Source organism: Vanellus vanellus (genome assembly GCF_965231255.1).
Source record: "Vanellus vanellus genome assembly, chromosome: 6".
In the NCBI taxonomy this organism is placed as follows: domain Eukaryota; kingdom Metazoa; phylum Chordata; class Aves; order Charadriiformes; family Charadriidae; genus Vanellus; species Vanellus vanellus.
Window position 1 is genome coordinate 45203081 of NC_138911.1, and position 15646 is coordinate 45218726.

The following is a 15646-nucleotide window of genomic DNA, read 5'->3' on the forward strand; positions in this document are numbered from 1 at the left end:
TCTTAAAACCCCCGAAACCAGTTACATGTTATCATAATATATGCAATCATTCAGGTGAGGAAATAAGAAAACCTGTACCAGACCACTAAGTAGTAAAATGCTGATTATATTGAGACTTTTAGTTCACAAAGATGCAATCATAACTATAAGGAAAATTTAGGCATGAAAAATGCTTGATTAAAACAAGCCATTTGTTAGCACTTTTTTTTTTGTCATACTGGAAAGTGCTCTATTACGCAGACTGTTAGGAACAAGAGTGAGACTTTTCAAATGTAAGACATTTTGGTCACTTGTAGGAATTGTTTTTGATTAGTAATCAAATGCAAAATTAAACTGTAATAATAATCTTTGATAAGAAAGTAAGTGATGATTTAAGTCTGATGTAAATTTAAAGGAGTTATTTCAGAAGTCTGTAATAGTTGGATATTCTAATCAATTAATTAAACATGCATTTGGTGAAACGGCTATACAAAGGGGAAGATGGGGTCAAGACAAAATGGGATGTTCTCATGGTCTTGTGTCCTCCTGTCCTCTCAGTGTTTCTAAACAAAGTATTTTCATGGTTCTCTGTTCAGATAAACAGACATAGCTCCGAGTTTAACAATAAAGCATGCTAAGTCACCTTCTTGCTTTCTGCTTTGCCAGCATATAACTTCTCTAATAATTTTTAAGCAACCACCCAGCAAACAAACCTAACCAAGCAACAATAGATCTGCATGGTCTAATACAACTTGAGTCTAATCTAGCAGTGAACAGGAGCTTATCCAAAAAACAGCCCTTATGTGTGTTTAATTTAAAATTGGTAGAAAAGTAAACACTCTCTATTCCATTTATGGAAAAATTCCAGCCTCTCTTCAAATTCAGAAATCCTAAATCCTGTTTTTTTCATTCATTTTCAGCAAAGTTAACTTACATTTTCTGAGACACAAGGTCCTTTAGAGTTGAGAGAGACACAGGGTCCAATTGCTCCAGAAATCTTTACTTCTCTTGAAGTCTTCATATTTAGAAGAAAGACAAATTAATATGCCACACTAAGAAGAACTCAGTCTTATTTTATCATTAGTTAATGAAAACCTTAATTCAAATCAGGCTCTTGATACCTTTAGGAAAGGTTATACATATAATAATGCTTGATTCATTCAGAGAAACTTTTCATGTGCTTGCTTTCTACACTTAATTACAAATATTTGCTGTACCAATTATGTTCATGCTGTTGTTTCAGATGTACTAAATTAAAACACGAAAAGTCACTGTTATTTATAAACATGGGAGCCTAGAAAGTATACTGCATAATGTCTATTTTCTAGCAAAGTAATTAAAATATTCTCTAAATGAGATTAAAACTGACTGGTAAGATAAATTCAGTGCGGGGTATGTACAGGTTTATACTCCCTATCTCCTAAACATATTTAGCTAAAAGCAATATTAAGTTATTTACATTCTTCCAATGTCATTTTGAAGTTATTTGTACATTCCTCTAGAACTGGGGCTCCCTTTTCCTATTTTCCAGGATCCTCCAACAAAATTCACAAGAACATGAACGTGAAAAAAAGAGGGTTCAATTATTTGTCCTGGTAGTATAAACTTAAACAGAATTTTAGTAAACAAGAAAATAGCCCCATATTCTTCTACAAGGCAGGACTGTAATACTTTGCAAGAAACATCATGGAAGACCAGACCTGAACCTACAGCCCATTTGGTTCTAAGTTTGCCACAAGAGTGGAGGTGAAAATGAACATTGTTTAAGTGCCAGAGTGGATTCTGATAAGGACGGAAAACAAAAGGAAACCTGTTGTGGACTGTGGAGAGAACCTGGACCTAAAACCAAGAAACACTCACTACTGATACCAAAAACTATGCATACAACATCGTGAATTTCTACCAGAGACATTAATTTTAGTTCAGTCTCTTTTTTAACTGTCACTGAATGCAGGGTAAGGAATTAACATTATACCTAACTTAAATTTACATAATCACAAAACTGTAAGAATACAGCTAGGCAGTAACAGCTATGTCCAAGCCAACCTTGAACACAACTGCTTAGCATGTTCCCAAAAATTCCTTAAAGGGCAGAGATTCTGCAGGTCTTTGCCATCCTATTCCAGTGTTTTGCTAACATGTTGCATTTTTTCTTACCTTTATTTCTAATGTGCCACCAAATCCCATTTTAAATTGTCCTTGCATATCTTTTGTGAATACTCTCTGAAAGGTTTGTTTGAATAAAGATGTATTGAAAGAGTCTCCCATTACCATGTAGCCTCTAGACAACAACAACAAAAAGAACAAAGAAAACTCTCAAGTTAAAACAGCTTACTTATTATGCAATAATTTAGCACATGGGATTTATACAGCTTATTTCTATTAAAGGCTAAAACTAGTAACAGTTCATGGTGAGGCACATTTTTGACTTCTTAAAATGGACTATCATTAAATTCATGTTTTGCTACAACATTACGGATGAATCTTGTAAGTGAGCTTCTTTCCCAGTCAGCATCTTAAGGTCACTGTGATTATAATGTATAACAAAATCTTTCACTGGGAAAATATTATACTGGACTTCAACACCACAAATGTCTCAGAACCATGTCAAGCAAAGTCAGGTAACTACTTCTCATATTCAGTATTCCAAACCTACTACCATGCTGGTTTATTTTGAGTAGTTGACTCGTTATTTCAGGCTTAAATCTGTGCTCAAGAAGCACGATTTGTTTTTATGCTTAGCAATATTCTGTAGATGTAACTGCAACAGTTGCCACTTATCATGAATTCATTACTGCATTTAGGAAATAGTAATGGGAGATATTATTGTTATTCATCCATAAATATTAATTAAAGCATATTACTAAAATATGTTAATAGGTCAAACATTACACCTGAAAGAAATTATATAAGTTTTCAGGTGGATACTTGAAGACAGAAGACGATAAAGACAGGCAGAATCAGAAATCCCTCCCTGTATGTATAATGTAACCAAAAAGAAAATAGGAACATCTGTAAGAGAAATGGATAAACTATACACTAAGGCTAGTTTTGCTGGAAGAGCAGAAACAGGGTAAGGTGAGTCACAAGAGCGAAGAGAAAGAGCAAAATCACACTGTAGTATACAGAAAGATACAACTTGATTTAATGCAGGAAAGGGATAGGAATCAAACGTGCTTATAAATAAACTTAAAGATCCTTAAAATGCTTATAAATAAACTTTAAGATCCTAAGCAGTGGAAACTCCCATGCTAAGGCTATACAAACACACCTCTGAAAAGAAGCAACCCAGCAGTGACTCGCATGGCCAAGCTGGCCTGAAACTCAGCAGCCGCATCTCTCATCCTTCTCTGTACGCCTAGATATGTAGCATGTGCTCAGGATCCTCTAACATATAAAGGTGTTGACGGACAACTAAGAAGGCCCGCTACCCACAGATACACCAGTTACTAAACTGATAAGCAAAGATGCTTCATTTCATTTTACCTGCAGTTGGTAGTGCTACAGCTAACAACAAGAAGCAAGAAAAAAAATGAGGTTGGCAAAAGAATCCAGACCGAATACAGAATTCTAACCTACAAATCAAATGGTAGGTAAAGCAGGTGGCTATACAAGCAAAGATGAAATATTGTATGTGTAGAAGAGACTTTCAGAAAGAGAAAGAAAAATAACAGACAGTCTTTGAAAAAAAAATATGGAGGATTTACAAAATTAATGAGGTACTAACACACAAGCAAGAGTCAAAAGTTATCCCAGGCTATAGATCTGCATAAGAGGAAGGGTGAGGGTGTCATCAACAATGACAGAGAATAGGGGAGCAATTTCATGAGAAAGACTAGAACTTGCTTTGACCCTGATAAAATGAACTGATGGCAAGACAAGCTGGAGGGAATACAAGATCATGCCTGAAATGTACAACTGGACAGAGGGAGCAAAAATCAGGAGCAACAGATGTACCTGATAGTCACCTACAACAGCAGTTGAAACTATGAACAATAATATATAGAAGAAGGGCACAAACAAGACAGAAGGAATAACAGAGGGTTTTGTACCCCTCTGGAGAGGACGAAAAAGGAGGATGACAGGTCCTTATCTACTGAAACCTGCAGCTTACATATACACACACTGAAAAATAGCAAGAGTACATAGGATAAATTGCCTGTTTAAGAGACATTAATGTTATTTAAGCCACGAGCAGATCATATTAAAAATAAAAAACAACAGTGAATCCCCTTCTGATTAAACCCACAGTTACGGAGACAAATTTGGAAGAGGCTGAGAAATTCTGAAATTCTGGTACAAATGCAACCATCACAGTGGTTTTGTAGGGTTTTGGGGGTTTGTTGTTTTTGCCTTTTTTTTTTTTAAAGTAGCGTAATGTTTTTTGTAAGTTCTTCCTGTTAAACAATTTTTAAAAAGAAAAGAAGAAAACCCTGCACCTTCATATACTACTTAAAAATGAATAGGCACATACCCAGTGTAGTTGGGACAACACTTCATCTCCAGAAGACCAGTCTGATCCAACGCACATGCATATATGTCAATAACATGACCATTTGTCGCAGCCCGATTAGCCAGGGCTTCAAAATGCTAAATCAAAGATGAGAAAACAGTTCATAGCAATTTATGACGTGAACTCTCCTCATCTTCATATTAAATCCTAAACTCCCAAAATTTTTCTAACACATTATCAGACTTTATTCACATCATATTCTAAAACAAGCTAAAAGAATATTTTTTCCTGAAGTTAAAATTAAAACTGGAATTTTCAACACCTGTAGGTTTTTTCTGACCAGCTGAGAACCTGACTCACACTAAACAGACCAATGGTTGCTATGTAAACTAGAAAATTATCTCCTCTTTTAAATTTTGCATTAAGTATTAGATCCAACACACAGAATTGAATTTGTCTACAGCGACAGGCACCTGAAATTGAGATAATTATTTAAGGTCCCATTATTATCAGTTAAGATGAATTCAACAGGTTTTGGAGGCAGTTCACCTGCCCAAATGTACATTTAGGATGAAACGAACTATGCCTAAACCCTACTGCCTAACCTTCCCCCAACTACAAAGACAGTTTTGAGCAGCCATCTTGGAAGCAGACACCCTTAGTCTAGATATATCATTTAATCACAGGAATCTTCTCAGACTTAAACCAGGGAAACACTACAAAGCACTTTGGCTAGCTTTGCATTCAAGTCCTAACTCAATACACTGAAATTTCCAAAGAAATTCCTGAAGCCATACCGCTATTCTGAGACAGGTAAACAAAACCACACTATTCCCACCCCCTTACACATTTGCTACTACGAACAGTACTTTACAGTGCCAGGCAATGTAAATGTTTACTTACTGGTAAGATACCTAAAATATCACTCATGATCATCTCTTACCTTAGTACCCTTTTTAACATATTTAGCATTGTCCTTTTCAATGTCATGCCATGATCTTATAGGTAATTTCAATTCATCCCCTACAACCATGCCAGGTCCTTGTGTAGCTGGTCCCCCAATGAACATCATTATACGTGCACCAGTATTAGGAAAAGTGCACTGCAGGAAATAAAAGACAAATAAAACCATCAGGTTTTTCTACAAATTGAAGACAAGAAATAGCTATGCAGGTATTTATCACATCGATAGGATTCTAACAATAATTGTACTTTTTCCCTCTGAAAACTTATTTCCACTGTTAATTCAAATTTTGCCTCATATAAAATGTGTAACACCTACAATTACTCTATGTATGTCAGGAACGATATCCATCCGAATCACCATACAAATTTAATATGCATCAATTACTAAGGTTTTTACACATTGATTGTGGCAGCTTTTTCTGCAACAAAATGATCTATTTACATATTAGCACAACTGTAGTTAAAGCTATTACCTCGAGGAGCCCTACAGCTATAGAAAGAGCCACTCCAGAAGAACGCAAGGGTCGTTTTCCTTGTGGAACGGGCCAAGGATCCCGTTGCAGTTCACCCAAAAGATCAGTAAGATTCATATCAATTTTCTGCACTGGTTGCAAAAATCTGTAAACAAATTAGATTTTTATTTAACAATCTGAATCTAATTTTATCAGTTGCTCACGAGAAATATATTAGACATATCTTAGCAATTTCAAATTCTAGATTCTAGTCTGGATTCAGAGCAGTATCTGTCTCACCAAGATCACACGGTTTGGGATTACTACATACACAGCACACTCAGCTTAAGAAGTTCAGCAAAGCTCTAGTAAAACAAAAACTTGTTAACTTAGAGATAGCACCACTACCCAGAAAAAACTCTACCTAGTCAAAAGAACACAGCAGATGATGACAGATGAATCTCAAAAAGAAACCCAAGTTTCACTACTTCAGTGAAAATCAAAGATCAGAAGAGGCATTAACGTATAAATTTTCCACGCTCTCCACTGTAGGCCATCTATAAATGCAGAAGGCAGAGACTACAAAACTGTGTTTCTTTTTTATCATTTCATCAATTTCTTCTATGTCACAGTGGGATACACAGGAGAACCAACCATCAACCCACAATTTCCAAACAAGAGACAGAAGGGGAGGGGGAGAGTAGTGGAACAGGGAGAAAAAGGGAAGGCAAAACTGGATATCCACATAAAAAAGGGGCGCTAAAGCAGCCATTAACATTTTCCAGCGTACCAACCAACAGAAGCATCATCATTTACATATCTATAATGTGTCTACATAATGTTGTCTGAAAACATTTCCAAAGCATTATCCAGATGATTTTACTATCACCCATTAACTTTCTTCCCAGTACAAACCGTAGGAAAGAAACAGGCTATAACCATTAGTCTCCCAGTAAATTTATGCCTGATCAAAAGGTTCCACTGTCAATTGTTTTCATTGTCATAAAAAATTAAGTTTTCCAGTAAATCAGTGTAGTCAAGGTATACTTTTTAAACATTTTAAGTACTTTACCTGTTAGAAGGTGGTGGCTGCTGCACTTGAGGACCCCGACCGACTTGTGAAACAGCTACTTTTGTAAGCCCTAGCATTTCCTGTAGTCAAATACACAAGATTTTATTACAAAATTTGTTTAGAGACTATTTGAATTTCTTCATCACCCTGATGATTTTTGCTCACTTTTGTGCATTACCTGCAGCTGTTTTGCAGATAGGTCCTTTGTTCCTCTGAAGACATAACTTTTGGAAATTCCTTCACAGCCAAGCTCATGAACTTGCACCATTCGGCCAAAGGTAATGAGACCTACTAACGCAGTTGGTGGCAGGAGACTAAGTGACATTTGCATGGATTCCTTCAGAGCTTGCAAGTCTTCATCTTCCATGCACGTATCCACAACATAAAGAAATATCAAAGGCATCTGAGGACCACGCTTTAAGAAACACAAATATAATCACATGAAAAACAAATCTTGCAATATTTACAGGATCAAAAATAAAAAATAAAGAACATTTTACAAAAGTTTTAATCATACCAATAATGTCAATGTTCCATCTAACTTACCTCCCTCTCAAGTAGTAATCCGTATCTGGGGCTAAACAGGAATGAGACCCCTACCATAATGAACTCTGCACAAAAATGAAATGCTTACTACAGAAGAAAAACAAATCCTTTCAGGATGTCGTGAAAGTTTTGAAGCATGTGTCAATTATATAAATCTTTTAATATATAACGAGGTTTTATTGCTCCAAGTGAATGCAATAGTCAAAGCTATTCACCATTATAAAATATTCCAACCTGATAACACGCTGCAGCATTTCACCCCATAATTTTACTCTAGAGATCATCAGTTCTTTTTATTCTTTCTAAACTAAATTTTCTGTACTGTGAGCAAAAATCCCCTTCACTTTGCATTACAAGAGTTGGTAAGGAGAGATTGTGTTCAGTCTTCACTCTCCAGTTTCCGTTATGTGAATACCTTGCTGAAGTCTTACAAATTTTAATCCCCAAAAATGGAATTTAGAGATTACAAATTTGCAATTGCAGATGTTTGCAATTTTGGGTTGTAGGTCCATTTTTTATTTCTATTCAAGTAACTTCTATCCTAAAAAAGGATGAATATTAAAATTCAAACACCAGAACTGAATATGTATTGGCTGTTTTCTCTAGACCAGCTATCCCTAAAACTAACTCACAATCATTCAATTACAAACTTAAACTCAAATGATTAATGACAGATGAATCAACAGTCAGCCAAATCTGAACTGAAATCGTTTAAGCAAGCAACAGCAGTAAGTGGACCCCAGCACAAACACATTAAATTCCTGGTAAAGAAACAGATGTAACAAAAATATTGCCTTTAGAAGAGACCTCTCTTTTTTCTTTCTTTTTAAAAACAACAACAACAACAAAAAAATTCTTGTTAGCCATCTTTGTGTTCTTACAAAAAGTTATGTTTTCCATTTCCAATTGTTTATATACATGTTCAATCTACTAAAAAGCACATATAGACTCACAGTCATTAAAATGCAGCGAAGAAATAAAATTGAAATTATTTCTGTATACTGCAAGGTTATAGGTGTTAAAGATTTTATTTAATGATTTTACCTGTACTACATATTCAATGCTGGAGAATTGAGGTAAAAGTTCGGCTGGCTGATTCATTTCAGATATGCCGGCATACGTAGGAGGAAACTGCAAATAAAAAACACAGAAATTAAGTATAAACAAAAGATTATAACTTTAACAAAACGAAACCATACGTATGGACTACCTTCCTCTGCAGCAGATGCTCACTATTGCTGTCATGAAAAAAATCTCAATGCAACCTCTGAAGATACAGCTGCACACTCATGCTCTTGCTGTCAATTTCAGTTCAAAACTACAACTTTAAAAATGCAGATTTTCACTTTTACCTTATAAAAAAGATTTTCTGTCTCCTGAATGTTTCATTTTCTTACCTGATTTCTCTGATAACAAAAGTTGCAAGCCCAGAGTTTTGCTCGATAATCCACTTGGCTATAAAAATACAATAAGACAAGTTTATATATAGCATGAACAATTATTTTCCCACCACTGGCCCTAGAATAAGTTTCTTTTAATTTTTAAAAAAAAACATTGACTTTGAAAAAGCTTCCTCCTAATATACTGTCTTCTAAATACCCATGTTAAAAATTCAAAATAAGTGTAGTCTTACACAGATACATCAGGCAAATTACTGTCTTTAGAGAGGAAGAATGGTCTTCAAGGAAAAGCAGCTAATGAAAAATTTAAGAATACAGACTCAGCACCTTTATTAGAGACTTTCTGCATGGTTTTAAGCAAATCATTTTAACTCTCCCTATCTTTGCGTTTTTCTCCTTTCTCAGGTTATACCTATTAGATGTCAGTCTGGGACTATCCTGAATATACATTATGCCCTAAAAAAAAACAGGTTCTAACTTAACAACTCACTCTCTAGTGAAAATAACATTTCCTTCAATTGATGAGCCTACCTCCTTTTATCGACATTTTTATTAGTATTCATATAGTTAGAACAGAAAAATCCAACTTGTACCTTCATGCCACACAGATGTCTTACAAAGCCCTACTCACATCTTAAGGGAAAGTAAACTTTACATGTTTTCAACGTACATTCCTTGCTATCACATCTTCTCCTGTCTACAAGGACAAAAGTCTTTCTAAAATATAGTTAAATCTTTGGATAAATCCCAGCATGCTGTAAACACAACACAGCTCTACTGAGATCAAATGACCTATACCAATTTCAGGGGCTGCAGACTATCTAGCCTGATACACTATGCCACACAGGCTTCAAAAGGTCCCCCCAAACTGAGTCTCTAATCACACCTTGTAAAAAAAATTAAAATCCAGTCATGATTTGCATGCATGAGACAGGAAAAATGTACACAGTTCACTGTAATGTCAGGGATCTGTCTGACCCTTTACGGCTTTGTCTTTCCATTATTTTTCTTCCAGCCCTCAATAAACGATAATGCTTCTGAAAAGGTTAGCTTCCACCAAGTCTGACTGCCAGTATAATCAGCCACTGCATCTGTTTAACACTGAAACACAATTTTGCATCTGCTTTGAAATCATCTTTTCTCCCAAGCAGGGACAAGTTGTTCACAAAACTGAGTGAGTTCTACAGGATCCTTGACATCATGTCTAGTCTCTCACTATCTTTCCTGTGCCTATCAAACCTTAGAAATGGTTCCATTTCTTTTCCATACTAACGTGATTGGAAATGACATATGAAACACTTCCTCTGCTTCCAACCTAAACTTATCCATGAGTAGCTCACGATTGTTTGTTTGTCCTTGTGCCAATATCACCCTTTAGCTTAAACAACTTTCACCCTCTCTCATGCCTACTTCTGATGTATCTATCTATCTACCCACCTATCAATCACATCTTTCAGTTTCCGTTTTGGTAAACTAAACCAGCTAACCTGCTTTGATTTACAAATGGACTAAGGTCAGTAATAAATATAGTTTATTTTACTTAGAAATTAAACTATACCAGGGCCCAGTAGTTAAAAAGATATAGCATAGTAACTTCTTACCCTAGTTATTTTCTAGAGGCAAAATGCAGGAGTATACTAACTCACAAGGTGTGTAGTTCCAGAAAAATAACATACCTAATCATTAATTAAGTACGTTGTAAAGACTAGTTAAACGGAAGTTATGTTTTAAGTATATATGTTACATATGAAAGTCTATGTGCAGAAACTTGTAAGATCTAGAAGTCTGAGCTGTATACTCATGTGAGAAGTACTTGAAATTCCACACACCAGATCTTTTGCAGTTTCACTGGCACTATCCTAAAGATTGTATGGAAAAACATTGGCATAACATATGTATTAGGTTTACCATAAAGGATTCAGAACAGCTCGACATGTGGTCCTGCTGCACAGAACTGGCTCATACTGAATAGGAGGCAAGTCTGGCCGTTCTTTCAGTGGCGTGAAGAGGGCAGCCACTGGGACTACCATTCTTGTGGCTTCAAGACGACTTGAAGGCCAAACATTCCAGCTGAATCTAACTCCATCTCTGTCCTCATTCTGCTGGATAAATTCCAGGAAGGTTGTCATGGTCAACTTCTCTGTTTATCACTATAATAAAGAGAGAACCATTAGCAGAACCTTGAAGGGCAAACATTTTTAACCACAAAATATTAAATGTACTTAATGACAGTCACACATTCAAATACTGTAACTGAGTTACAATCAATAAACACTGAGTAGAGCTTCTAAAATCCTAAAAGCAACGCACACAATTACAAGGTGAAACAGAAAGAAATTTAAGACTCCTAGGATGCAGCAACCTCTTCAAAATAACAAATATTCAACATGGTGCAAGTTAAATACATAGTGTTAAAACAGTCAATCTTTTGATCACTTCTTGACTCAAGCAACAAACTTGGGCAAGAAATGCTGTAATAAAGCATTAAGTCTAGGGTAGGTCAGAGTAGACATGCAGCACAATAACACACTACAAAAAAATACATGCTGCTTTAAGGCCTTTCACTAATGCACTTAATTATTCATTCTGCTCATCATTCAAGAATTCTTGCAAACTGTTTAATCCTCCAATTTCTTTAAGAATCAAATAGCAAAAAGTATTTCTAAGTGTAATCGGTTTATGTTTTCTGCTGTGTCAAATTTTGTAAGAATTTTGTAGCCACGATTAACCATTTTCAGTAACTCATCATGTTGTCTATATGCAAATACCAAGGAATAACACCACTATGTTCCACAAGAGTACATTCCTACAGCAATGCTAGGAAATAACTTTAAGAGATACATGTGTCGTATTCCACTACATTATATATCAAGATGCATCTTTCAACAATTGTTTAAACTCAAATTTACCATTTGGGCACTGACCTAAAGCTTTCAAAATCTTCAATTACTCACAAGCAGGAGGAGCACTGGGGAAAAGAGACACACCTGAAAAGCTCAACAGGAGCCTTGTGAACATCTGGGAAAGACAGCAAGAAGTGCCCACCCCACACACCCCCCCCCCCCAAAAAAAAAACCAACTCAGCTATATCTACACTGTCCCCAAATACCTGCTGTATGCTTCCTAATACATTTTATAATACATAATTTATATAGGTTTTTACAGCAATTAGGATATCTAAATTCCCACTGCCTCATAATTAAGAACTTACTGTAAAAGTCTAATTGAATTACCTAAGAGGTAGCCTGGGAAAATATTCCTAGGTCTCATTTTAGACTATACTAAGTTAATGGACAGCTTTAGACATACAGGGATCCCCCTGAATTGAGATTTAAATCAGCAATTCTCACAAACACCCTGATGACCCTCTAGCCCAGCAATTACACATGCTACCAAAAACTCCTGGAAAACTCTCCACTTCTAAAGACCTAGCTCTCCGTACTAAAATTATAATGACATTGCACCTTTAGTTTATATGATAGTTAAAAACTTCTCAAGTTTTTAATTACAATTTAACCTAATAGTTTCATTCTAATGCTGACTTCTAACAAAACAGACTAACAACATCCATAAACAAAGAGAAGCCCCACATTTCACAGTCAATACCATGAGGAAATAATCAACTGTCAGCATGTGATGAAAGCTACAAAAAGCCATCTAAAAATTGTTCCTATAAAACACAGACTGACAGGAGGAGAACTTAACTCTATAGAGTACTCTACTCCTAAGTTTTCCACAGGTGCAATCACTATCACTTATCTCCACATTGTAATAGAAATACTATGATAATTAGTCTGCCAACATGTTAATGGGCATGCTATCTACGTGTCATGGCAATTGCAACACAGGAAGCCACATGGGACTTTGGGCAAAAGAGCACTTCCACCATTGCTTTTACTCAAGTTGTTGCAAGGCCATCGGGCTGAACAAGGCCATTGGGCAGCGAACAAAAACGAGCAAATGCAAGGAGAGAGAATATCTGAAAATCATAATTAGTACAGAGAAATCAGAGGCAGGAGACAATTCAGCTAAGAGAGGAAAGAACAGACTGGTATCTGAAAAGGATCTAGAATTTAAGACATTTCTCTCCTAACACATCAAAATCCATGTGTTTTGTGCAAAAGGTGAAGGAACATTATCCCTGAAAAATGGGGTATTGACACAACCACCTGCATGAGGCAACAATCTCAGTTATAACCACAAATGGAATAATCGCTCCTTTTAAAGTTATCTCCTCAGAAAACACAGAAAAGAGCAACTTAAAGGCCATTTCAGCCATTCCATAGGCATCTGCTACGAAGTCCACCAATGCCATCTCCACATACTGCAACATGAACTCCCACTTTCTGTACTGGACTTCAAAGTCTTTTCTCCACATTTTACTTTAGTTACACTTGAGATGGTTTTACATGGATATTATTTTTACTGCTCAGTTACTGCTCCACAAAGACCAATGTACAAACACCAGTGTGCAGTGACTACTGAAGTGCATATACATACATAAAAGGTTTGTTGGATTTATTGAGTTAAATACTGTTCCTTTCTATTGAGGTATGTATTTCCTATTCAGGAGGCAGAACCTGCTAATAATCAAATTTCCCTCCATCTTTTCTTACACCCTTTCATTTGTTTCCAAGAGCCAGTAATGCTTACATTTTTCATTATACATCAAATGTGAAACTCGTGGCCTGACAAGTTACATTCAGTTTCAATAGCTCTGTCATAGCTATCCAGGCACATTTTCTGGGATAGGTGTGAAGATGTATTATGTTGGACCAGAACAGGAAACCCTGCTGACCTACAGACTACGTACCGAACTTCATACACCTGAATGCCACAAAATACATATTGCCCACCTCAGAAAACCACAGGGAAGTGTTTTCCAGAACAGCTGAACAGCAACAGCTCCCATGTTGGGGCGTCACTGCTTTAGCTTTGCTGCAGGACAGGACACCCAGACCCAGACAAGACCAGCAGTCCTTCCTGTCTTGCTTCCTCCCTCCCGCTGCTGAGGCCGAATGTACATTGCATCCCTGCACAAGGGCAATCTCGCACTGTGTCACTCAAAGAAGCCACAACTGAAGTGCAGAGTCACAGGCCAACTACAACTAACTATGAGGGCTTGATTCTCAGGTAAATAATAGTATTTATGTAATTACTCTGACTAGATGCAAGAGTACAGTTAGAACTTTCTAACCATTACATTTATCAAAAATGTTTGATATACCATTCAGAAAGCTGTCCTATAGCTGAATAAGCAGTTTTGAAACACATTACTTTGAAATGCTTCTAGAAACAACTGCAAACAGTCATGATAGTTTCTTCAAAACAGATTATTTTAAACACCCTTCCTTCATCTTAGCACCTTTTAAACATTTATACACCACATGTAAATGTGTCCCAATACAGAAGATCACCAATATCCACTAATCCTTGGAAGCAAACCCAAACAAAATCAAAACATTTCTCTCTGCAATGTTTTAAGAGTTCCACCACAGAAAGATCAGAGTCCCTCATGTGACTATGAATTTAGATACCACTAAATTAGTACAGTCCACTGTGCACTTTTCTTCCAACAAACCTATTCTTTCCATTTATTATGCACTAATAATCCGGTAAAATAAAAGAAATTAATACTAAGTCTTTAATTTTGCTTTTATGCCAAAATCAGAATTTCAGATGCAAATCTATTTCAGTTCCAAGGAGGAACTCAAATATACGAGGAAATTGACTTAGTACTTACCCAAAGCAACTGCAAGTTGTCAAACTACCAACCTAAGAATCTCATTTTCACTACTCAAACACAGCCATCCTCCAAACCTGCTCTCCCACTTTTGTCCACTAAGGGCTTTTTTTTTCTTCTTTTTAAACAACCAGTGTATGTAATAACCCACCCAAATTAAAAAGCACATAACCAACAGCAGCAGGGCCTGCTTAAGCACAATTTTGGCGTAGCTATACCTCTACGGCAAGGCACCCCCGGCAGCGGCACAACGAGGCGGGTACAGAAGAGCTGCGGCCGCACTTTACACCGGGCGCAGCGGCGGCCGCGCAAAGGCCGTGCCCCGCCGGCCCTACCCGAGGACGGGGCTCCCGGTGGCTGCTCGCACCGCCCCAGCCGGCCTCCCCCCACCCCCCCGCGGCGCCCGGGGTGGACGCTCCGCTCCTCCGGGGCCCCGGGAGGCGGCGGGCAGCGCTGACCCGCCGCCGGCGGTACCCCCGGGCCCCTGAGGGCCAGCCGTGGGATGCCCCGAGAGCAGCTTCAGGGCCGCCCGGGGTCCCCCCTCACCGCCACGGCGGGCGGCGTGAGGGGAGGCAGGGAGCGCCCCACCACGCTCGCTCCCGGCCCAGCAGCCGGGCAGGGGCCCACCACCGGGGTATCCCCCGTACCGGCGAGCGGGGGGGGTGGGGGAGCGGAGCTGCCGCCACGGCACCCGGCCACGGACTCTCCTCCCCGCGGTACACCCCTTCCCCGAGCTGGCCGTCGTCTCCGGCCTCCGGCCCCCCGCCCTGCCCGCTCACCCCGCGTCCCGGCCGCCGCCGCCGCCTCTCCGGCTTCTGCCCCGCCTGCACGCAGCCGCCCCGGCGCTGCCGACGCAGCCAACATGGCTGATGGGAGAGTCCCCGCCACGTCAAGGGGCAGAGAGCGGCGGCCGGGGGGCGGGCTGAGCTCCGCGGCTTCCACCCCCCCACCCCCCCCGTGCCCGCCGTTACCGGAGCCGCTCTCACTCCCGGCTGTGGATGTCGGGCTCCGCCGCGGCTCGGTTCGCTGCCCGCC

At 38.4% G+C, this 15646-nt stretch overlaps 1 protein-coding gene across 3 annotated transcripts in view; it reads right to left on the reverse strand.

Annotated features, from left to right (window-relative positions):
• SEC23A (SEC23 homolog A, COPII coat complex component) overlaps positions 1–15609 on the reverse strand; it is a 30478-nt gene extending 14869 nt beyond the window's left edge. For 2 of the 3 annotated variants that reach the window (XR_014269301.1, XM_082484984.1), the window contains exons 1-11: positions 15391–15455; positions 10777–11018; positions 8866–8923; positions 8513–8599; positions 7101–7337; positions 6923–7002; positions 5872–6016; positions 5376–5534; positions 4454–4569; positions 2137–2260; positions 914–994 (exon numbers count right to left, since the gene is read on the reverse strand). Coding sequence is in view for 2 of the 3 variants with exons in the window: in XM_082484984.1 (XP_082341110.1) it covers positions 914–994; positions 2137–2260; positions 4454–4569; positions 5376–5534; positions 5872–6016; positions 6923–7002; positions 7101–7337; positions 8513–8599; positions 8866–8923; positions 10777–10997 (1308 nt within the window). In the remaining variant the exon portion in view is untranslated. Of the gene's footprint in view, positions 1–913; positions 995–2136; positions 2261–4453; positions 4570–5375; positions 5535–5871; positions 6017–6922; positions 7003–7100; positions 7338–8512; positions 8600–8865; positions 8924–10776; positions 11019–15390; positions 15456–15582 lie in introns of those variants that run through there. The other variant, XM_082484985.1, reaches the window with a different exon arrangement.
• Between the last annotated feature and the right edge of the window lie 37 nt (positions 15610–15646).